The 24,149-nt window shown below is 45.4% G+C and overlaps 1 protein-coding gene across 1 annotated transcript; it reads right to left on the bottom strand.

The window, feature by feature from the left end:
- Positions 1 to 888: 888 nt before the first annotated feature.
- Positions 889 to 23,852, bottom strand: LOC128769292 (ephrin type-A receptor 4-A-like). Its single transcript, XM_053882876.1, has 19 exons — positions 23,707 to 23,852; positions 22,501 to 22,568; positions 20,283 to 20,480; positions 19,993 to 20,103; positions 19,291 to 19,645; positions 10,964 to 11,119; positions 9,940 to 10,431; positions 7,913 to 8,037; positions 7,636 to 7,795; positions 6,865 to 6,976; positions 6,189 to 6,247; positions 5,932 to 6,045; positions 5,684 to 5,869; positions 5,559 to 5,620; positions 5,274 to 5,483; positions 5,022 to 5,198; positions 3,726 to 3,913; positions 2,016 to 2,201; positions 889 to 1,699 (listed from the first exon to the last, which is right to left on the bottom strand). The coding sequence occupies exons 1-19, from the start codon at positions 23,849 to 23,851 to the stop codon at positions 1,582 to 1,584; spliced, it is 3,222 nt and encodes a 1,073-aa protein (XP_053738851.1). The 5' UTR covers position 23,852; the 3' UTR covers positions 889 to 1,581.
- Positions 23,853 to 24,149: the final 297 nt, after the last annotated feature.

Genomic DNA, 24,149 nt, shown 5'->3' on the forward strand with positions numbered 1-24,149 from the left:
GGTCCCCACAAAACATTGAGCAGAAATGCCTTTAATAGCCTTTAACCCATCACTAGAAGCTCCTCCTTTTACGTCCATTCTCCTCCACAAATCCGCACGTTGCAATGAGAGACACAGTGCCACCAGTGTGCGCCGGATTGGCCCTGGGGCTTCCTCTCATGCTCAGAATACCTTCAGTATCTGCCAGACGACTGAGCTCCTCATCACTTCCATCCCAGTGTTTTCACCCAGTGAAACCATAGATTATACATACACCCAAATGCAGCTTGAGGTTCTTCAGTGGTGGACTGTCAAGGACACAGTGATTCTGCTTCAGACTCTTCCTCCTGCTGCTCACAAACAGAGGTTTGTATTTAAGGAGCTGAGGAGTGCGAGAAGTTTCACCGTCAGAGGGATAATGGCGCCTTCCTGGTCATGCGATTCTCATTAGCGGGAAAAGGCTCCAACAGTTTTGGATTCCATATCACAAGCTTCTTGCGATCAACCCCCCCCGGTTTGTGGGTGTGTGTGTGTGTAAACATGAGAAGTGAGGAGGACAGATGTGTGCTGATTCGACACTCTCCTAGTCAGCCTAGTTTAGCTGACCAAAGCATCGGCGCTCACGGTGACAGGCCCGTCTCAAACCCCCCTCTTTTCATCCCCATCTCTCTTTCTTCCTCCGGTGTTTCTCCTCCAGGCTGCTGACGTCTCCCCACGTAAACGCACAGCGAGTGTGACAGCAGCAACTGGAGGATCTGCTGTTGTTCTCCATGCAACTCTCCGCTTTCATCACACACAGCCTCTTAATCAAATCAAGAAACGCCCCAGGCCTGTTTTCCAACTGACAGTTCTTGAAGGTCCATATCGCATAAATACATGCATTAAACCTGCAAACCCAGACTCCTTTTTTGCCGTTTATTGCAATACAATATGGCAGTCATTACATTTTTCCTCATTTTGTCTATTATACAATGTACAAACTATTAAAAAAAACACTATAAATAAAGAAACGTCGCTAACGTTTAGCATGGAACACAAGATATTTACACCGCTAACCAACGGAAAGTAACAATCTGTTAGCTAGAAAGAGCCAAAGATACATTCGGACCGGCTCCTCCCACTCACTTTGCATATTCAGAATATTGACAGTTGACGCCCGAGGCAACACACGCATACACAACATACAGTCGGAGCCACATGACTTGAGAAGGCAGTTCCTTACTTCCTGGAGACGTATTAAACCCCGGCCAGCACTTCCCTGTGGAATTCTGTCCACACAACATCACAAGAGTAGAGACACACACGCGCGCACACACAACGAAAGACGATTCAAGTCAAGCCCAAAGCAGCAAAGGAAAACAAGTTGGAAGCCATTCTGCGAACACGCAGCTTCACAGCCTTCACAGAACTGGTGTTAAAACAAGAAGGAAACTCCGTCAAAGATTCTTCCTTCCTCCGGTCCAGATTGTGGTTCAAAAAAAAAAAAAAAAAAAGTCGACAAAAGTGCTGCCTGATGGCTCGTCTCTTGTATTCCCACGTGTGAAGAGTCTGTTTAAAGTGCATGGATGAGGTAAAAGAAATGCGTGGGGTCCACGTGTCGGCTCAGACTGGGACCATTGTGTGTTGTATGTGCTGCATCTGAGCCAACATTTCCTGCTGCACACTCGCAATTAGCATGTCCTGGTGTGACGGTGTGATGATCCCGAGTCTGTCCAGCTCCCTGCGGAGACAAACAGGCTCGGTCAGTAACAAGCAACCCTGTTGTAGATGGTAATTCTCCCATTGTTATAGGCAGTAAAACTTCCTCCAAAACCACCTAAGCTTGGCTGGTTATCAATAATTGAAGAACATGAAGTTTTAAAAATTCATCAGGTCTGGATGAGTTTGAGCTGGGGGGGGAAATTGCATCACTGCTGTCTCTCTTTCAAACATAGAAACCTATGCAGCATCTTAAAGACACAGTGTTCGATTTATTGGTCAAATATGAATTATTGAAAACACTTGCACCCACGAATGGAATTCAGGAAGAGACTCACTGGTGTGTGAGGGCCAGTAGGCTATCCAGGCTGGTGTAGCCTGCCGCCGCCAGCGTGTCCCGGTACCGGTCCAGCCCGATGGACTGCAGCCACTCGCACACTGACCAGTTCTGCACACACACTTCGGGGATGACGGACACACACACCTCCGGGCCCAGCCCTGACTCCAGTATTGTGGCAGTGGGTCTAGAATAGGACAGGAAAGCAATGAAAAGATGATGAGAGTCAGTATATTTAAAAAAAAATGTAATCTGTGTAGATAAAATATTTAGTTAAAAGGAATCAAACTATAATCATAATGTTGTGTTTCAGTTTTTGTGTGCTTTTATTTTGTTATTTCCTGTTTTCCTGTGTGTTGTTTCTGTTTCTTTTGTTCTGTGCTACTTCAGCGGAGCTGAGCTGGAACCCATCCGCTGATCAAGCTCTGCGGTTTTCTACACCTTGGTTCCAGTCTGCGTTTCCAGATGGTTGCTCCGCATCCATTGGTAAAGATCCCGTCGAGACTTTGTCCTATAGCATTCTTTGATATCTTTCTATTGTGTGTGTCTTTTCTGCCACTTCCTTGGTTTGTTCCTAGTTTATTTTCTGTCCTTTTCTATCAGCCTTTGTGCTTAGTGTGAGAGTTTTTGTAGCTCACGTTTTGTTTTCTCTTGTTGGTTTTTCTTCCTCGTGTGTGTGTTTCAGTATTCCACCACCGTTTTTCATTGTTTGGGCCTTGTAAGTTTATCCGAGTGCGTTTTGGTTGTCCCCGTTTTTAGGCTTGAGTGTAATTCACCTCTTTTCTGTCTCAGGTTTTTCCCTCATCCTGAGTGTTTCCCTCGCTCCGCGTTTTGGTGGCGACATCCATAGTTCCTCGTTTCCTGTGACCTGTTATTTTCTTGTTTATTGTGTATTAAACTTTGTTAAAGTTATCCTTGTTTTGTCGAGTTTTCTGTGAGCCAGCTACAATTTTACACTAAGCCAACAATGGCACATAAGAAAATAAGTATTGTGTAGCATTTTTGTCAATAAGGCTATTACATTATTATAAAGCTGAGCATTGTGTTGTCAGGGCAACCAGTGCCGGTTATATTTCCATCAAAATAACAGAGGAGCAGATTTCTAGGTGGTATTCCGTATTCTCATTTAGATCCACGAATCTTTGTTGTGATTCCACGTCATGCAAAGGATTTTTTCAAATAGGTTTGCTGCAAAAATGCAACTTCATGATGCGACTCTAGAGCAACTATCAGTCCGAAAAATACGGTAAGTAGAAGTGAATTATTTCACTACAAAAAATGCGGTTATAGGTGGGAAGGTTAGCAGCTTTAAGGATAGCTTTTTTGATCATTCCCTGGCAACAGTTTTTATTAATGCTTTATAATTACTTATTTATTATTTAATATTAAATCATACTTCTTTACACTTTTCACTGCCAGACAATTTGAAAAACCTAATTACTTGGGAAAAAACAAAACAAAACAAAACAATATATCAAAACAAAACAAAACAAAACAAAACAAAACAAAACAAAACAAAACAAAACAAAACAAAACAAAACAAAACAAAATATATATATATATGTATATAATTTATTTTCAACTTTCTTATATGTACGTATATACTTTCTATACATATTTTCCTACATTCATTCAGAACCCAGACTGCTGAAACATCACGTGTCTGGTGTTATCGCAGAGCTGTCGCAGCTGGACTGGTCGCTGCTCTCACCTCTCCCCTCCTGTCCGGCGCAGAGTTCCAGGGTTTCTGATGAGTTTATCCAGCATGTTGAGTATTTGGCTGAAGGTGGGCCGCTCGGCTCGCTCTCGCTCCCAACAGTCCAGCATGAGCTGGTGCAGAACCAGCGGGCAGTCCATGGGCGCGGGCAGGCGGTAGCCCTCCTCTATGGCCTTGATCACCTGCAAGGAAGACGAGGATGAAGAGTCGGAATCACCTCCAGGAACTATTGATCTCAACAGACAGAAAAATGAGGAGCAGCGTCTCATACTGGATCAATGCAGGACTGTTGAACCAAGACGCTGCTTTATTGTTTTTCTGAATCTGACAACACTGATTCACTGGATTATTTGTGCTGCAGTCAGCGTTTATTTGACGCCCGCTTTCACCCTCAGAAGATCCTCGGCAAACTTTGTGAACAACAGCTCATCAGGGGGAAGTAATCAATCATGTTTAAAAACGTGGTCCGCTTCGGCCCACTTCAGCTTAACAAGCCTTGATGGCAAAGTGATTGCAAATTTACTCTGAAATTCTTTTTTTGTATCGCATCAATACGCCGCTTTAATCAGGCCTGGACTCCGGTAATAAGAGATAAGTTTCAACCTAAATTCCTTTAAACTAATCAGTCACACCAAGTTCCTGTCTCCCGAAATATGAAGGTCAGCGAGCGCGCCGTAACTCACGCGTGCTGTTTACATCTTAATCCAATAACCATGGTCATTGAGATTTAATTCAGAATAATGGTGCGTTCAGGGGAAATACGTGGTCTTCAGACAGAGCTTTAATTGTGGTGAGTGACGCTCGCCTGACTCGCAGTGACGTCACTGCATCTTTGATGCCAAAGTGTCGCACTTCAAAAGTGACCGGGCGCATCGGCAACTTGTAAACAGAGGCTCAAAATGGCGAGCGGCTCCCCCCTCGCCACGACAAATGATGTCAGAGTATAAGTGAAGCACTGTGAGAAGGATCAAAGCCTGAGTGGGAGGGGCCTGCTTTCATGACATGGTGATCGGGTTCCCAAAAGGACTGTTTGAAAAGTGGGGTGCGAGGGGATGGAGAGCACTCTCACCAGCGCCATTCATAATATAAACCAAGCCTTTTAACTTAAATAAGTTCATTCATAATACATTAAAGTTGCACATGCAGACAGTGATTTAATAAATAAGAAATATTTACACAGCAGCATAAATGCTTCGAGTTGGACTTTAAATAAAAAAAAAAAAAAACACAGTCACACCCATCACTTTTTGCCTTCTATTCTGTTAAACAATACAATGAGAACAAACTCACGTCCTGGTTGTTCATGTCCCAGTAGGGCCTCTCTCCGTACGACACCACCTCCCACATGACGATGCCGTAGCTCCACACGTCGCTCGCGGTGGTGAACTTCCTGTAAGTGATGGCCTCGGGCGCCGTCCACCTGATGGGGATCTTTCCTCCCGGCGACAGGTACGTCCCGATGGCCTCCTGGAACAGTTGCATTTCTGGTTAGAAACTAGCATTAACAGCAGTATTTTTAAAGCTGTTACTACTACTACTTACTCTGGTCGTGTACGCCTCCTCAGGGTCGTCCTCCAGAACTCGACTCAGGCCGAAGTCTGACACCTTACACACCAGGTTGCTGTTGACCAGGATGTTCCTGGCCGCCAGGTCTCGGTGCACAAAGCTCATGTCCGACAGATACTTCATACCAGAGGCGATGCCGCGCAGCATGCCGACCAGCTGGATCACAGTGAACTGGCCGTCGTGTTTCTGCAAAGACGGCGACGGTACAGATGAGAAAACCACACAGTCAAGACGATGCTCCTCAAAACACAGTGGACATACTCGAAGAAAAGCATCCAGAGATCCGTTCTCCATGTACTCGGTGATGATCATCAGCGGTTTACCTGAAGAAGAGAGACACGCGAATAAGTCTATTGTTATGAAACTGTTGTTGCTTCTTCACTCACATCTGGTCACCACCCCCTCCAGACGGATGATGTTGGGATGGTCAAACTGTCCCATGATTGACGCCTCCGAGAGGAAGTCCCGCCTCTGCTTGTCAGAATATCCTGCTTTCAGGCTCTTGATGGCCACGTAGACTTCCCTCTTACCCTGCACTCGCAGTCGGCCGCTGCACACCTCCCCGAACTCTCCTACACATATCCGAAATCAGGTGTGTGTCGGGGGTGGGGGGTGGGCGGAACATCAGGCTTACCCATGCCGATGACTCTCTCGATGTGAATGCTGCTGACATCAATCTCCTTGGCAAACTCATGGATGGCTTGATCAGGGTCCTCATAAGTGAAAGGATCCACGTAGATTTTAACTCCTGCCAAAAAGCAGCGTGGAGACGAAGAGTGGTGTGAGATGCATAAACGCTGCATATGTTATGCAAATGCCTTTGGCAGGGGCTTTTCAAAAGGCAGGAGGAAAGAGCTTCCATCTGTGTGAAAGCATGTGAGTGTCATCTACCTGGGTTAAGATGCTTCTCCTCCTCTGAGTCCTGTTTTGTTTTGCTGTACTTGCTTCTCCTGTTCAGGAAAAAAAAAAAAGTGTTCATCCAACATTGCTGCCTCTTCTATGGTCACATTTGAGATGAAAGGTGTTCGTCACATTTACAGTGTGAGATTGTGTGTCAATTTGCGCCGGACTTCAGATGGGATTATTTTTTTTTTTTTTTGGAGGGGACAATGAGGACAGAAAGCAGAGCGGGCTGCGAAACCGAGTTTGTAGATGAAAGCGGAGCGAGGAGGAGGAGTAATGCCTCAGGTAGCGCAAGATAAAAGGTGTTTTCCATTAAACAAAGAAACTGTCAAAACACCTTTGTGGCGGAGCAGGTGTGTGTTTCAGTGTCTGCGTGCTATTGTGCGTCTGTGGGCACCAGCCCGTCCTCTCTCGGCAAACAATCACGCAGCAGGAGAGGCTCACACACACACACACACACACACACACACACACACACTGTGCTGCTGAAGAGACGGTAATGACAAGTCAGGGACAAAGAGATTAACACTGTCTCCACTCTAATCCCTGTTAAAAGCGGCAGGTAGCACAGGTTATTCACCGCCGCCTCCATCCACGGCGGTAGTTTGGTCAAAGGTGGTGCTTAGAGCTGGGAACTGTAGCAGGTCTGAAGGTGAGTTCTCACCTGCGGCTGATGATGAAGATGGCTGCGGAGATGAGCAGCAAAATTCCAACCCCGCTGACAGACAGCAGGAGGAATGCTGAGTTGACTCCTTCACCGATCAGAGGAAAGGGATCTGGGGAAGGAGGAGGGTTTATTTACAGACAGTCCACAAACTTTAGTTGTCAACTGCAGTTGCAACTTAAATAATACACTTGTTCTTATCGCCACCTCAGATAAGATAAGGTAAGACACATCAACAAATGGTGTAGGATACAAAACACACAGTTGATAAAAGATTTGGACAGCAGGTGGCGACAGTGTTGCAAAGCAAAACACAAAGTAAACAGTGATGACGCTTCACGAAACAGTGTTGTTATTTTCGAGCACGGTAGGTGGCGCTTTTAATATAAAAATGATGTGAGGTTTCATTGTGAAAATCCAAACTCTTAGGGGATAAAGTGCCATCTAGTGGGCTGTAAAAAAGAGGTTTCATGAAGCCTCATGACTCCATCTGTTCATGTCCTAGTATCAGCATTTGGTGTTACATTTCCTTTGCAAAGTTTGCAAAAAAAGACGTACAGTCAGATATAGCAACCTCATTGGCTCTGCCAAGGGCAGGGTCATAAGAAGCAACAAAGTAATGGATGACTTCTTGTGGCTTCAGTCAGAATTAATCTCAGAGTCAATGCCTTGTGCATTGACTTCTACTCATTGATGTCGCCAACAACTGAAAATTCCAGCAATCGATTGGTCGAAATGCTCATAACTGTTGTAAGGGGTAGGCTTGCGTACCTGAGTTGGTGGAGAACTCGAATGGCGAACTGAACTCTCCGTACCCGGCGGCGGTGCGAGCACGAACGTGAAACACGTAGACGGTGAGAGGGTTGAGCCCAGTGACGTCGGCGCTCCGAGAGAAAGTCCTCATTATGCGATAGGACCTTTCCTTGTGGTTCTGATAAGGAAGAACAAAAGCGGAGGCCACTTTTTTTAGCAAATCCATCCACATCAGCAGATAAAAACAAACAGCACAGCAGCAGCGTGAACTTTATTAACCTACACAGACGCTCACCTTTTCGTAGAATTTGACCTCATATTCCAGGATGACCCCATTAGGGTGATCGGGCTGTTGCCATGACAGCAACAAACTATGCCTGGTCACGTCGTTGGCGAGGACGGACGACACAGTGGAGGGAGCTGAGATGAGCAGAGATAAAACGTTAATAAAGTCATTGAAGTGTGCAGATAACAGATTCAATTTGTAGTCAGTAATAAGTCAACAGTCGATGACATCATGTTGTCAACAATCCTGCTGACCCAGTGCACGTCTTCCTTCCGTTCCTCCAGGAATAAACTTTTGTTTCTCTTACAGTGTACAGTGCTCGGCATTGTTCATCCTCTTTTGTGGCTGCTCACATGATATTGAGCCATATGGCGGCGCAGGCTGGACTTGACACACCAGACTCGCTCTCACACTGCACTCACACAGCAAAGTTATTTCCCCGAGGCACCTCAAAGGAAGCAGGTGTGCCACTTCCTAAATGCCAGCGTTAAAGCCACGACAGTTGAAACGCAACAGACCGCAAAAACAGCACACGCTGAAAACGCTGTGTGGGAGAATCGGGGCTCAGCAGCTGACACCTCCTCAACTTAAATGAAACACCCCATAAAACCCGGGCGACCCTTTAAACACTTCACGGTCACGGCCGAGGGAAGGAACCCTCCCCTTCCTGCCTGGTTCGTGAGGAGGTGTCACTCTGCTGTGATATTTTTTTAATCATTTTTTTGCAGACAGTCGCGCATTTGCATCTAAGTAAACGATTTACATTTCCTTGAATATGTCCCGACATCTGCTACAGAAACAGCCCTATAATTAATTCAGCTGTCGCTAGGTGTGGGAGGACACACTAATAACTATGGCAACTCTAGCAGCCATCAGGAGGGCAGCGGTTTCAAGCCGAGAGGAACAAGAAATGTGTTGTGAAGCTTTGTTACTGAATATTGAGCCTGATGTTGTCACGTCACATTTAAAACCAATAGCATAATTTGCACAGCGGGTGTACGGAATGTGGCTCGCGAGATAAAGAAAAGATTAATCGATCTGTCATGTCTCTTTGCTTCCTCATATCTATTGTGTGAATTGCGAGAAAAAGGCTTTCTGAACGTGTCAAGAGTTGTCAGAGCTTTAGAAGAGGGACTGCGCTGATGACACCTCTGCACAAAACCTACAATTTCTTTTGTTTGCTTATTTGTTTACTTGCGACGTCACATACTTCAAATGTTTTACAGGTCTATACAGCTTTATTTAGCAGAAAATGTGCAATGAATTCACGTCATAAAGTCTGAAACTGTTTGTCTATGAACTTCCAAATTACTATATACAAAGGTTCCGTTTTTTTTGGTTTTCATTGGTAAGTAAACTAGCTCAAAAAGTGACAAAGAATATTGAAGAAAATTCGCAAGTTTTAGGGGGGTCAGAACGCCGGGTGTGTTCAGAGCTAGGACAAAGAAACAGCAACAATCAAAACGCTAAGTTAAAGCAACTTAAATTTGATTTATCTTAGTAACAAAACATATTTAAAAGATCAAAGGACTCCAAAATTTCGGCCCTTGGGTTCCAATCCCGGTGTGTAGGACTTCGTGAGGCTTCGTGAAACAGTATCATAATATTAAGAGCTCAATAGGTGGCACTCATGGCCCAAAAATGGTTTGACTTTCAAGTCCGTATATTTTAGAGCAGAGTGTGCCATCTAGTGGGCACTGTTTCACGAAGCCTCATAAGGCCATCACAATCGCATGATTGATTGGATTCTGTCCTCGCTGGAGTCATGTGAAATGTGCCCCCTGGTGGTAGTGATGGGTCAATAACACAGCATTGAAGGGTTGGTGAGGTTTCATGAAACAGCGTCTTAATTTTGAGAGGCCACCAGATGGTGCTGTCTGCTGTCGTCATTCAGGGAAACCTCACATCATTTCTAAACCAAAAGCGCCATCTAGTGACCCTACTGTTTTATGATACCTCATCTACCCATCACTACTAGGTGGCACTGTCTCCTAACATGCTGTTCAGAGTGTGAGTGGATGTGTTTGACTGCTCACCTGCTTGGTTGGTCGTCACAGTGACCGACACGCTCTGGGATGCTGCTGCTCCACTCACTTTGGAGACTCCATTCTGAGCGTAAATGATGAAGGTGTAGTGTGTGTGGGCTCGGAGCTCGCTGACCACCATCCTGGTGGACTTCAGGCCCGTCTGCCCCGGGGAGAACTGCACATCTGAGCTGCAGGGCTGGCACAGCTGCGAGCCGGTCTTGGAGTAGTCCCTCTGATAGACGCCCCTCCCGGACGGATCGGACCCCACGAAGCCCTGATCCGACTGCATCCTCTGGCTGCCGCGCTGGACGTCCGGCTGATGGACGGTCTGATTCCTGCCGAGCGTTTTACCGCCAGCTTGACTCCCGCTCTGACAGATAAGACACTCCAAGCTGTAGCTTATGTCGTTGCGTCCCCCCAAACGGCGAGGTGGGCTCCACTCCAGAACCACCGAGGTCTCATTCACCACTGAGATCAGCTGCTGCGGGGCGGACGGGGGCTCTGAGGACAAAAAAGATTGAGCATCAAAACCCGCAAATCTATGCTCAATATTGGAGTGGATAATGAGCTGAAGGGGGTGGGGGAGAGGAGGCGGGGGAGGAGGGGAACTGACATCTGGCTTCAGATTGAAACGCTGCTTTTGATGGGCTGATGTTTTCTTCTCTGGTATTTCTTTTTGGTGTGCGCAGAAGACACAGCGTTTTCATTTTTCCCAGGCCAAAGAAGCCACGCGCCGCATATAGGCATAATTAAGTTTACGACATACAGACCGTGGTCTCCGAGTCTCGAGCACAACACTTCCCCTGAGACGCCGAGCGAAACACTGATTCCATTTTCAATGTCTTAAGTCGTCGCGCCGGGACAGAATGTGGACGGCGGTGTAGTCATAAATAATTGGATCAGAAAACAGAGCAGCCATTCAGGCGAGTTCGTGTCTCGCCCGATAAGCCGAGGAGAAGGCAAACAATAAGTTTGCCTTTATTTGCTTCTGTCAGCAGGAAGTGTGGGCTAGGGTGAGCGTGTGAGTCCTTACGGGAACAGGCCATGGAAGGAGGGTCAGCGTCGGCGCGGAAGTATCCGGAGTGGCATTCGCAGATTCTGGCCCCGTCCCGCAGCGAGTAGCTATGAGGCGGACACTTCAGGCACCCGGCATCCGACGACTTGGCCTTGTAGAAACCAGCAGTGCAGGCTGCGGAGAGGTGAGGACATCACACATGAAGTCAGGGGTTTAAAAAGCTCAAAATAAGAGAGTGAGAAACCTTGAAATACATAAGAAAACCTGCTTCAGTAGCTGTCTAATAACATATTTAGTCAGAGTAACTTGATCTGAGAGATATCGATGACCTCCTCTTAGCTCCAAAACAGGTTTGGCAAACAGGTCACCTGATCAGCCAACATAAAACCGGCTTTGTCAGAGAAAGTCCAGCCTGAAACGAAGAATCTGGAGCGGAGAAGATGCAGGCTGGAGGAATTACAACTCGAAAATCACAGCTCGTCTTCCTCCACACACAAACACCTCAACGAACCAAAACCGAGCACTTGAAAACGGCGCGGCTGCCAGCAGCCCACACAAATATAACTGACATTTAAATATATGAAAGAGGAGCCACACAGGAAGAGCTGGGTTGAGTGAAAGCCAGTGGCGGTGCATGCAAGGGGTCCGCGCATAGACAGAGAAACAATACAAGAAATGAGTGCATAATTACAGCCTTTGACATCCACTGGTGAGGCTCACATGTCTAAAGGAATCCCATCATTTGTCTGCACTGCAACCTTCTTTTTCATCATCACACGCTATTCATGCCACTTCCTCATATCCACCGTCGTTCCCGGTGCAGTCCCCATTTCTCTCCTGCTTCACATCTGGAGACGTCCCGAAGAGATTGAGCTGGGATGGGAACGCCGCGGCCTGTCACTAGTTTTACGACACACTTGTCAGCAGATGAGAGGACGTCTCCCCTGTAATCTCCTGCAACCTTCGCGAGAACGTCCATAGATCGGCACTTTAACATACTCATCTGTCCTCGCCTTCATATTTGTCGCCGGCTCCCTCATTTGTTCCTGTGCAGCACGACTTCCAAGACTTGTCTGTTGCTGTGACTAATGTGGTCAATTTCTCTAAGACTGTGGGGAAGGGGCTGACTTCCTCAGCCTGGTATGTGGTGCTGGAACTGTGGAGCTGGTGTTGGAACCGCAAGAAGATAACTGGTGGTTAAAACTCTCATTTGCTGGAGCTTCTGGTCAACCACTTCATGGAGGCAGAACTGCTCAATAAAAACCATTTGTACATCACCCAGCGGCTTCAGCTGAAGCCCATTCAACTGGGCCTCTCTTTTGTCAGCGTGTGCGAGCTGAGTTTCAATCTGTTAAGCTTCATTTCAAAGCCTTAAATCCTGGAAGATCGGAAAATCTGACTGGAGAATGATGAGACCATTTGTCTGCTCTCCGTTTAGCACAGAGAAAGTTCCCAAAGGGGCGTTAAATTAATTAGTGGAAGCCGCAGCGAGGTGGGGGGAGGGGGAGATCAGTGGAACACGTTTAGTCCTCTTTAACGCCTGGTAATAAGCTGTGTATAACGCTATGGGAAAGGCCCTCACCTGTTGATGCACACATGCTCCTGCTACGGTTACGGTGAAAATACCCTGAAAGCAAGTCTACAAGTCGACAGTGTCTGGGGCAGGAATGAGCGATGTCATTGCAGGAACTGCTCCTGGTCGTTGGGTGGCAGCGTATTTTTAGATCAGTAAGGAAAGAAGAGTTGCGCATGTGCGGACGAGGAGGGGTGATGTACACTTTTAGGTGAGAATAACATGGAGGAAAAGCTTGTGCTGTAAAGACTGTAGACTGTGTTTCTGTTGTTGCGTTTATTTAGTAATTTATTTGTTCTTTGGTGCTTTATGTGTATACAGATTTTATTTTTAATGTGAAAGCCATTACTGTCTTTTGGTATTAACAGCGCATGTGCAAGGTATGTTTTTTTTTTGTTGCGTGTTGGAATATTGAGGACGGCGTACAGGTTTTTGACCGTAAATTTATGGAAACTATTGCTGTTCGTGACTTACAATAAAGAAAGGCACTTCAAGTTCTACGGCACAAGGTTCAGTTTCCTTTTTCTTTTTTGATTCCTGTCGGAGAGAAGCTTGGGGAAAATGTTCGCCTGGCTGTGCTGTTGACCGCGAGAGAACGAAGAAGCGAAACGCCAAGAACAAAGGAGGAACGAGTCAAAGACCAAGCGTTGTCTTCAACACCAACAAGATAGGAAACTATTGGAGATTTATCTAATACAAGTGTGAGCAAGCAGGTCAAAGGCCTGGCCAGTTAGCGGAGGCTCTTCGACACTTCCAGTGGAGCTCTGAGACGGTAATGAAGCTGGATGAAAGTTCCCACTCTGGACACCGTTTTTAAAGGTTGTCCAATTCAGGCTGCTACGTAAACAGACACTGCATCCGACACTCGTCTCAGTGCATTAACTCATTGTTCTCTTGAGGATCCTTGTAGCGTTATGCTAACTCTCAAGAAATAAATGTTCGTCCGCCATGTAAAGCTCATTTTGTCTGGCTTACTGTATGATTTAATATATCCTTTTGGATTTTATTTTTTGGTATAAAGATATCACGCATTAATATCTAGATATAATATTTGGTACTTAGAGGATGTGCTCCTAAATAAAATAAAATAAAATAAAATAAAATAAAATAAAATAAAATGAGAAATGCTACTATATGAGTAAATAATTATTTACTTACATGGTATAATTCCCAAAGTACTTTTATAGGCAAAAGATAGAGAGAAATATCTCACAATTACATATTTGAATGAATATGTAAATACAGAATAAATTACAGCACAAAAATCCAAATGAATGATTAAAAACCGGGTAACATAATACAGAGTGACACGAAGGACGAGAGTCCGGAAAACTTGAACAAAAGTCTTTGACTTAATGGGGACCATGGGCCTGGTGATGGGCCTGGTCATAAACCGTCTTTGTGCACGTCTCAAACAAAGTGCTTTCCTCCCTCCAATGCTGGAGTCAGAGTGAAGAAGCCCGGGAAAGAAGGAAGCATTTGAAGCCGTAAACTTCCCTCAGCGCCCTCTCATGTCTCCATTCTATCTGTTGTCTGCAGCCTTTTGTGGTTCAAAGTGTTTTAGGTCCGCTCGTGGTGTGTGGTGTGTGTGTGTGGGGGGGGTGTCGCTGACCTGGAATAAGAGCTCATGAGGGTGTCATTAACCCGACATTAACCCCACGCTACTGAGAGCGTGGGTTCGACTAGATCAGAGCCGGATAAACACCAGCGCTCACAGATCCTGGGAATCACGATGATAATTCATGGCGGAAAAATGCCAAAAGTGGGGAAAGTTATTGGGAAAACAAGTGGGTTTGACAATAAATAGGTGAGGAAGAATGAGGCGGCGGAGGCCGACGCAGGGGGGAAGGTGCCCTTTGATTACTATCAGCCATTTGCATATGCTTTCTTCTAACTAAAATGCAAATGCAGATGACTGCAAATCCAAGTAAGAGCCTCGTCGGCGCACTGTATGCCTGCGTGTCTTCTCCTTGAACCCGTGTTATCTGTCATCGTCCCTTGTTCCTGCCCAGCAGAGGGGTGTGGACAGAGGAAGTTCCTCACAGTGCTGCAGCCTGACACCTGTCCGGCTGATGGATGGAGGGAGGGAAAGATGGACAGATTGATAGACCATCCCTTCAGGAGCGTCACCATTTATCACCGAGGTCGCGCCCTGTTCATTAAAACCCTCAGGAAGCGTATCGTCTAAACAGCGGCGTCATGAGGACCGTTTGGACTCAGTTGAGGAATGCGCTCGGCGGCGGCTTTACGTCGGTGCGAATTTAAATACTCACAAAACGCTTGGAGAGAAATGTGTGTGCGATTCCCCCTGCTCTGACATTAGCATGTGAAAGGGGCTCCGCAACAATACCCTCCATCGACACGTCGCCCCCTGCCACCAGCTAAACACCCCCCATCACCACCACCCCTGACCGCAGATCAGGAAAGGGAGTTGGAAAAGAGGGATAATAAGAAGAAGATAGAAGAGTCAGTGGAGTGTTTTGGTGCCAGGCAGCTCCTGGTGGCAGCGCCCCCCCCTCACATTAGACGACAATAGCGCGAGCCTCACTCCACCTGGGCTCTTTTCGAGCCGCTCACCTGCTGCACAGGCAAAGCTCTCGCGCCTCTACTCCTCCTGTTTGCCCAACCACACTCTGCATTCCCGGGCAGCCCTCCAAGCGGAGTGGATTGGGAGTGTGAGCTTTGTTAGACAGAAAATCTGAGATACAGTACACACTCGTGCACAGATACACACTCACAAACTCAGCCATCCAACGCTGTCTAGAGGCCAAAAAAAAAAAAAAATGCAATAATTAGCGGGACTGAATACAGCCATTACACACTCCTCCTATCATCCGCTCACTTTTTGGTTCTGTCATCTCGCTCTCGGTTGCAAAGCCTCTCTGCTTTCATCCAAACCCCCCCACCTCCACTGTGGATGAGACACTGCAGGTGCATTGGAAAGAAGTGTAAGCATGAAATCTCTCCAGACGCAGCAGACACACAGAAACATTCCATCCCTCCCGGGCAAGACGCAGCATTCAGCAGAATCAGACGGCGGCAGAAAGGGGCTAGCGCCAGCGACAAAAGAGAAACAAAAAGTAAAACGCTCCTCTTTCATTCCGCCTCTCCTGTCGTTCACATTTCACATTCCCTCTGTTGTTCCTCCTCCCTCGTTTCCGATCCTCCCAGACGGATCGCAGCTGTCAAACTTTTGACGTCTTCATCTACCTCGGTCGTGACCCCGCGCTCTACATTGAAGCTCCCTGTATATGAGCGGGAGTGTGGCTGTCAGTCAACACTTTTTGACGTCTTCATCGTGACCTCGGTCTTCACCGGGCTTTCAGAATAGAAGGGGAGTTCCCTCTCTCTTATGTTCCCCTACTCGTCCCCTTTGCACTGGGGGACGGACCCCCAGCAGGGGAGGGGCAACCCTGCATTGATGCCTTCTGCTGCCAGTGGACCCCTTTTCACTCCTTCTATCTCCCCATTCAACATCCAACCCCTTCTTCCTCACTATTTTCAGCCTTGACACGCACCATTTATAAACTCAAACCACTGAACACATTTATAGCAAAGACGTAATACTTTTTAAAATGTGAATCTCCTCCGTTTTTTTCGTTTTTTTAAATTAGCCTCCCACAAGGTGGATAAGTAATTCAGTCTAAGTACATTCTCAGACGAGCAGCAGTGGGCTGAAGTATTGATTAAAAGTCACACGAACGCAGCGGAAGATAAGTGCAGTTGTTGGGAGGTCATCATCAAGTGAGCGCGGATCTAATCCGCTGAACACTGAGCTTTTTCTCCCAGACGGAATTTGTAAATTAAAAGTTTTTAATTAAAGGTTGCGCGGCAAACGCAAGCCACTGATACAGAGCGGGAAGTTTTAAGGTTGTTCACATAACAGGTCAAACTATGAGCAGATTAAACACTAAACAGAATACAAGATTAGTTTGGGCGATTTGTTGTTTGGCTGCGATGCTAAATTTAGCATGACTCCACCGGCGTACTCCTGAAGTGCAACATGAAAGACACACAAGTTGTTGCTCGCAGTGCAGACACATGGTGCGTGCATGGTTCGTTCGTTTTTATTATGAAATAATTTAGTAGTTTCATAAGTGAGTGCCACAGGCTACAGCGAGCATTGTCCTCTGTGGCTCTTACAGAGGGTGTTTCAATGGCATTGCAACTCACATAGCTGTACTTCTCTTGGGTGGTTTTCCTCACTAGAGTAATGTTTACATTCACCAAACATTGACCTCCGTCTTCTCATCGCTCCTGTACCGACTGGTGAGCAACACCAAACCAAGTATAGTGTGGTTTTCCCAAAGGTTCCTGAGGCTGAGCACATTACAGTAGTCAACTTGAGAGAAACCATTGGAAGATTTTCAAGACAAGTGGAAGCTCCCTGTGACATATATTCATCATGACTTGTCTTCCTTCTGTATAGTTTTGCGATCACTTGTGGCCACTTATATCCTCCACTTGCTTGCATGACAGAACAGCTGGTGGCGCCACAGATTAGGTCACTGCAAGTCATTATGTGTCTAGTTTTTGTCAACATTGAATTCCATTTTGAGCCATAGTCATGTTAAGCTACAGCAAACCTGAGAGTCTGAGGAGATGAAGCATTGTAAAAATATAAGGCCAATGCTAACAGCCACTGAATGCTACTTGGCTACTTGTTGGGACGGAGCAAACACCACCAAATGTGAGGTCAAAAGAAAGACTTATGGCTCTAGTACTAAATGAAGCCTGAATTATGTAGCACACGCATAAATGTAACAGTAAAAGTGACCTTTTTTTGGACAAGTACGGCAATACATTTGAATAATTCAGGCGGAACAGCATTGACAACAACAAATTCTCTCAAGCCGAATATGAATCTCTCTCATATTCCTCGAGCCGTTTACCAAGTTATTTCAGAACGTGACAAGGTCCACAATTCAAACAGAAGCATAAACATCCCAGTCCTGAGGTGAAAACAATGGATAACAGCTGTCAAATTCGGTGAGGAAAAAGGCTTATCAGCAGTTCTAAGACATCAAAGTGTGCGCTTGGCATTAAAGATGCAACTCTTCTTCTCACAGGTTATTCATGGAGACGGTTTCCAAGCTGGAAGCATCAACAGCTCCCGTCTCAGCAAGACAGAAGATCTGCATTTGATTTTAAATAACCTTGAAAATGTATTTCGGTCAGAAGTAGAATTGACAGCGTTGGCGGAGGTGATCGCTTCAGAGTCAATCCACATGCTACGGACAATATAATCTATGGGCTTTGGGACCAATGAAGACCAGCCCTCCTCTAAAATCGGTTTCCTCCTCCCTGCTTTTTTTCCCGTTCCATATTTTGAACTTGAAATGGGAAAAGCATTAAGGTGCCTCTCCAAACTGCAGGGTCAGAGTTTTCACTGAGCAGCACTCAGTATTCATCCAGACTTTGATGGATTTCCTCAGAGGCAGCTGAGCTCGGCCAATAACCCAGAGCGAGTGGGAACTGGAGAAGGGGAAGTGAGCAGCAGATAGATGGATGGCACTTCACATCTGTTGGAGGTTCAGCAGAGTCAAGGGTCTCTCCTAAATCTCGTGGAGGAGAAACATATTTCAGGACTCAGCGTCCAGCCTGCAGCCCTCCTCCTCCTTTCAGAGGAAACAAAGCAGGGGTGAAGCTTTGGGGGAGACATTTGTCCCGCAGAGAAATTTGGCTCCCATTCGGAGGAAGTTTCAAATTCTCCGTATTGCCAACTGGCACAGGCTGCAATTCTGTCATTATGTCCTTCTCTGTTGCTTTATTCCCTCGCACTATCTCCTCTTTTCCCTTTGAATTATGGCCTGTTTGTTATACAATTAGCCTTCTGGGACATGCTTCATAAATAAAACCAATGGAGAGGCTCAGTAATCTGCTATTGCTGTCTCCTCTGGTCTCGGTACTGTCCATCTGGTCGTGTGCGGATGGAAATATCTGTTGTCTCCAGCCTCAGTCGGAGAAGTGTTTCACAAAAATCCCCCCATAAGGACTGTTACTCTTACCAACCGACAGCTTGCACCATTTTGGCAGTGAATGTTTCACTTACTTCTTGAGCTTCCCAGAAGCGTCTAAAGTTAAACTACTTCACATACACGCAGCAGTTCACTCGCGCCATCATCCAAGATAAGTGAACACATACTTCACAAGAAACAATTTCAAGTCCAGATAAATAGATTCCATATACACAGTTTTACATCCATGAACAAAATGCTGAATAACTTGCTTGTCCCACTTAAAGATTTAATACCAAAGGCATCAAATTTGACCTGTTTTTAACACTTAAACTTTCCATCTTATATAGTCTCCTTCATCATAGATATCTAGGTGATGACATTGCACTGTATAATGTTGTAAACTGAAATATGTTGAAAAGAATTTAAATTTGAATAAAACTTTAACTGTTGCAGTGCACTATGAAAGTTGTTGATCCAGAGCTGTCGTTGGTCACTTTTGGACAAAGTAATCCGTCACTAAAAACCTCATTTATTTTCACGAGGAGGCAGTATAATCTACATTTAGTGGGCGGCTTCATGATGGTTCAGTACAAGTTGAGGAAGACCATTGAAAACTGAGTGGAACCAGCAAATTAGGAAGCGTACCAAATGCATTATCCCCCTGACATGGGCCCTTTATTGAATGCCCGTGCGCTTGAGAACGCTAGAGACTTAATGGCTGAGATACATGAATGCCACTCAAATATTTCCATTCCACTGAGCTACGAATTGTTTACAAAGTCAAGATAAACTGTCACACCATCATCACTTACCTTTACATGTTCCGGCCTTTTCTTCATATCCAGGGCTACAAAGACACCCCCCGATCGGAACCAACCACTCTCCATCGGCTCCGCAGTACATCTTGGGCTCCTCTTTCTCTTCCGACTGGTTCACGCAGGACCCCCTCACCTCCACCAGCGAGGAGGTGTCGGCCCCAGTCACCGTGTCCGGGAAGGTCGCCAGGTTGCGAACGGTGAGGGGACAGGTCTTGTAGAAGACTCTCACCGACACCAGGGCGATGCAAGCGCCGACGTCCTGGAAGGCCAGGTAGAAGCCTTTTCTGGTAGTCACTTTCACGTCACGCACTTCGGTGTTCAGCTTCATGATTCTGTCTCCAACGTCCACCTGAAGCGACAAACAACGGAGTCGTATCGATCAGAAGGTCAATACACCGCGTGGCCACATTTATTCTATTTGCTTATTCAACCAGGACGGAGTTAATATTGACCCACGGCTGAATTTACATTTTCAGACTCGGAGTGGAAAAACGCCAATGTCAATACCTACCGCGCAGAAATCCTTTCAATAAGGACAAAAACAAAGTCAGGGCTAATGGCTTTCCAACATGAAAAGTGCTTCAAAAAACACAAACCGTGGCTGCATGGCTGTTATTTCCAAGATGAGAGCCAATTAAAGTGAGTGAAGAAGGACGGGCGGCGAGCTCAAAGCCTGACGGAGGTGATCAGCCTTACCTGCGTGAAGCTCTCGTCTGCTGCCACCGTGTCCACTTTAATGAAGCTGCTCTCTTTAATGTAACTCTCCCGGTCTTCGTTTGACTCGTGGTAGTACAGATTGAACGTTTCCTGAAGGCAGAAATGGATCATGAACAGACAGATACGCTCTGCGGAATTGTTCTGTCTCTACGGCCATTCATGATGTCCCATGATGCATTGCAACAGTTCAACCTCTGACTTTAATAACAAGATTTCTTTACACTTCTGAGATCAAATATTGAAAAGAACATTCGGGCTAAGCTTCTCACCTTGCAGTTGCCGGTGACGCCCGGCAGGCTGTTGCAGTCTCTCAGGGTGAACTTGACTTCCACGTAGACCCGTTGGGCGCCTGAGCGCGGGATCCAGTCGGTCCTGAGCCAGTTGTTTTGGTTCGGTTCAAGGACGTTGCACACCTGGTAGGTCCGAATCGGGATGTTCTTCTCATCCATGATGCTCACCTCCTCCCACTGCACATGAATATTACCATGCATTAGTTATGTCAAGTCAAATATTTTAGAGCAGATTTAAATTTATTTAGATTTCGCTTGGGGTTGCCTTCTGTAGTAAAATCATATCGAATATTTTATAATACTTTGTCATCGTAATATGCGAATAATTTTTGAATATCGTCTTTCACTTGAATTATTTTGCACTGCAGCATCACATCAACATTTCCTGCTTTAAATGCATCTTGTTCAGGAATGCTGTGACTTTTAAATCAAATACTTTCACTTATATTTTTAATTGTTGAAGCATATTGGGCTACTGCATTTTTCTAAATATTATTTTCACGCCATTAATATTTTTAACAGATAGATAGATAAACTATATATATATATAGTTTATGTTAACTGTTATCTGACAACTTGACACTTTCTTAATGGAATCTTAATGGAAGACTCACAACAGACCCAGTGTGTCTTGTGACCCACAAGGAAAAAAATAATTGCCGGCTCTAACATCCGGGATAATTAAATTATTATCATGTATATGCTACTCCTGCTGACATTTCTCATGTGTGGGATTAATGAAACCCTATTTAGCGATGTTAGCATTGGAGCCAGGCAGCAACAAGCGAGGACAGAGGGGTAAAAGATGTGTGAATCTACTAGAATGAAGACTTGTATAAGAGGTGACAAACAGAAGTCATCCAGCAACACGGAGCTAGTAGCCGAATAGGAACTCTTACTTCTCCCCAGAGAAGGAAGAAGTACTTATAAATCAAAGCTTGATAGACCAATGAAAGGCTTATCTGAAAAGTCAAAGTCGCACATCCAATATGTTACGATGACTTCAAGGACTCGAAAAGACACATTTGTGAGGCATCATCCATCTTCACCAAGCCAAGTGCTCGCCTTGTACCATGAGCCTTCAAAGGACTGTTGAGTCCTCCGAACTTTTCAACTGAATGATAATATGTTTGCTCGAGTCAGAGCAGATACTGAATGAAAGAGTGAGAGAAAGCAGGTGTGGAATAGGAGCCACACAGGAACACCAGCGTAGAGGCTAAAGTACCGTTTTATATTATAAACGATTGCAGCTTCAGTTCACAGCTATGTTGGCCATGGAGATGTATTGTTGTTTTGGTGTCTGAGGAGAGTAAAAGCACGTCCCTTTAAGATACATCCATGTTTTCAGAGCGTGTACATGTGAGCGTTTGTGTTCATGTAGGTAGAACACCAATCAATATGTCAGCAGGGCAGAGCTTGTTAGCATCCATCACATCCAGAAGCAGCGGCTGCAGAAAATATTTCTATGGAATCGGGAGGTCGGTCTTAAACCTGCAGTTTTCTGCATTATTGGAATTGTCTTGAATGTCTAAGAATGGAGAGATTCCCCAGCTTTGTATGTCCATCAAATACATAACAGTGTGCACTGTTATGCTATTATTACTCTATATTTATGTCGTCATTTCAATGTGATGTAGCATTTGAAATACCTCCGTGGGACAGCAGGTGGTGGTCGTGTTCAAGAACTCGCTCGCACTTTGTTGTTTTGTCCTCAGAAATACTGAGTTCCTTTCTATCTCAAGGACAAACCTATGTCCAGGACAAATGTGTGTATTGGTGTGTGTGTGTGCACACGCATGTGTGTTTGTAATGAGCAGCCCAGTGCAGGACCCTGTCAATCAAACCCCGCAGGAGAGAGTAGATCCTAGCAGGAGAAGTCAAGTTCACCAATAAATCCAACAAAGAACGGAGCCACGAGGCACTTGGAAAAAAAGATAATGCTGGATGGGAGCGTTTTTCCAAGATTCGTTCTGGCAACTGTAGAGCATTAGACGTTGCTTAAAATGACACCCACTATCAAGCTGGTGGAGGGTTGTTTCCAGAGCCAAACACAATGGCAGGGAGCTCATATTAGCTCTGGGTGTACAACAGCTCATTTCAGAATCCGTGGTTTTGAAACCAACACACTTGCGACTGCGTGTGTGAGATTTGAAGCTGGTTAGATGTGTCCAAAAAAAATGAAAAAGCGCCCACTCACCCCTCCTTCTGACGGACTGGCTGCCCATTTGAGCTCTCCTGGCACTGTCCTGGTGTCCAGCAGGGTCACTATCAAACACACCGACACTCACCATGAGCTCACGTCTTTGGAGCACAGTTTTGAGGTTGAAAAACAACCAACATTTTTGCTTTTATACTTTGGACCGGGGCGTATCAAACTTGTATCAGCAATAAAAAGTCATACAGGATAATATTCAGAGCAGAAATCTTGACTTAAACCTTCAGCTCTGAGCTTCAAATATTGGTACTTGCATAGTGTAAGTACAATGTAGTACAAGTGGGGCATAAGCAGGTATGATGTCATAAGCAGCACGTAGTTAAATAGCTGCTCACGCATTACTGCATGGATTTACTGTGTAGTGAAGTACACAAAGAGCAAGAACATGACACTCATACATTGGTCATGTAGAGTATAGTTCCCAAAAATTGGATCCAAAGATAGATTAGCGTGAAAATTCAAATTATTAAATTATTAAATTGCTCATACTTTCAAACATTTATAGAACAAATGTGGCATGGATCAGACAGACGGTAGGTTCATTGTCCAGCAGCGAGTTTTTAACCTTAAACCTTCACATTTTATTTGACATTTCCGTCCTTAATATCATCGCGATTCTTTATATGTATTTTTTTGTTGAATTATATTCACAAAATAACGCGTTTCTTGAAATTCAACTGTTTTCCAATACAATTTCGACTCTTTATACAGTTATAAAAACATACTAACTTGTAAACTCGTTTATTTCTTGTGCTCCGGAACAGGTGTAAAGGTGACTGAACCATTTGCATTACGAATAAACTCATCCGAAATAATGTGTCAGTTCGAGTCGGACGTCAGTTTGGCTTGTAAATCATGATCCACTCGATACCAGACTGTATATGTGCGCAAATATTTGTCGGTTTAAACGGTTTAGAAACTTATGAACATGCAAGCGTTAAAGGAAAAAACACCCGATCTATCATTGCGAACCGCCTCCACTGTGCGTAACAGTGCGCTTGAATTTCACATCATGTCTCCAACGGTTGAGACGAAATGATGTGATGATGTGACGATCGGGTCAAGTGGTTTCAGTGTCCACTCCGATAGAAACGACGAAACAGGCTACGCTCCGGTTTTGGAGTTGTTTTGATCGCGGATCCCCGGAGCGCGTCTTTCTCCACACTCAGGTGGAGACTCTCCTCTTACCTTCATTCGGAGGATAAATCCTCGTCCTGGAACTGGACACCAGAGCTAAAATCCAGATAAAAGTGGGGAATATTCGCCATAAATGAGAAGCCATGTGGAAGCGTGTGTGGTTGCCGCTGGCCGTGCGCGCAGGCTGAGGATCCATCCCGGTGGGAAAAGTGTGCGTGAATGAACTCGAGTGAGGAAGCGAGCGTGTGAGGCGGCGGAGAGTGGGGCGGTCTTTCCATCCGATGACTGCCTTAACAAGCACACAACTGTCTGCACACAACACGCTCACAAAGATCGGCCACTTCAGGCTCCAGAAGTCTTGTTTGTTTAAGCAAATATTGGCAGAGGAAGTTGGTCAAGGTGGCTTGAATGAAGGAGTTCTCCTCCAACTGGGTTTGTATAGAAGTCAAGAAAATAAAAGGAAAACAAAGCGTGTATTACACTGAACTGAATCT

This window comes from Synchiropus splendidus, chromosome 13 (genome assembly GCF_027744825.2).
Source record: "Synchiropus splendidus isolate RoL2022-P1 chromosome 13, RoL_Sspl_1.0, whole genome shotgun sequence".
NCBI lineage: Eukaryota > Metazoa > Chordata > Actinopteri > Syngnathiformes > Callionymidae > Synchiropus > Synchiropus splendidus.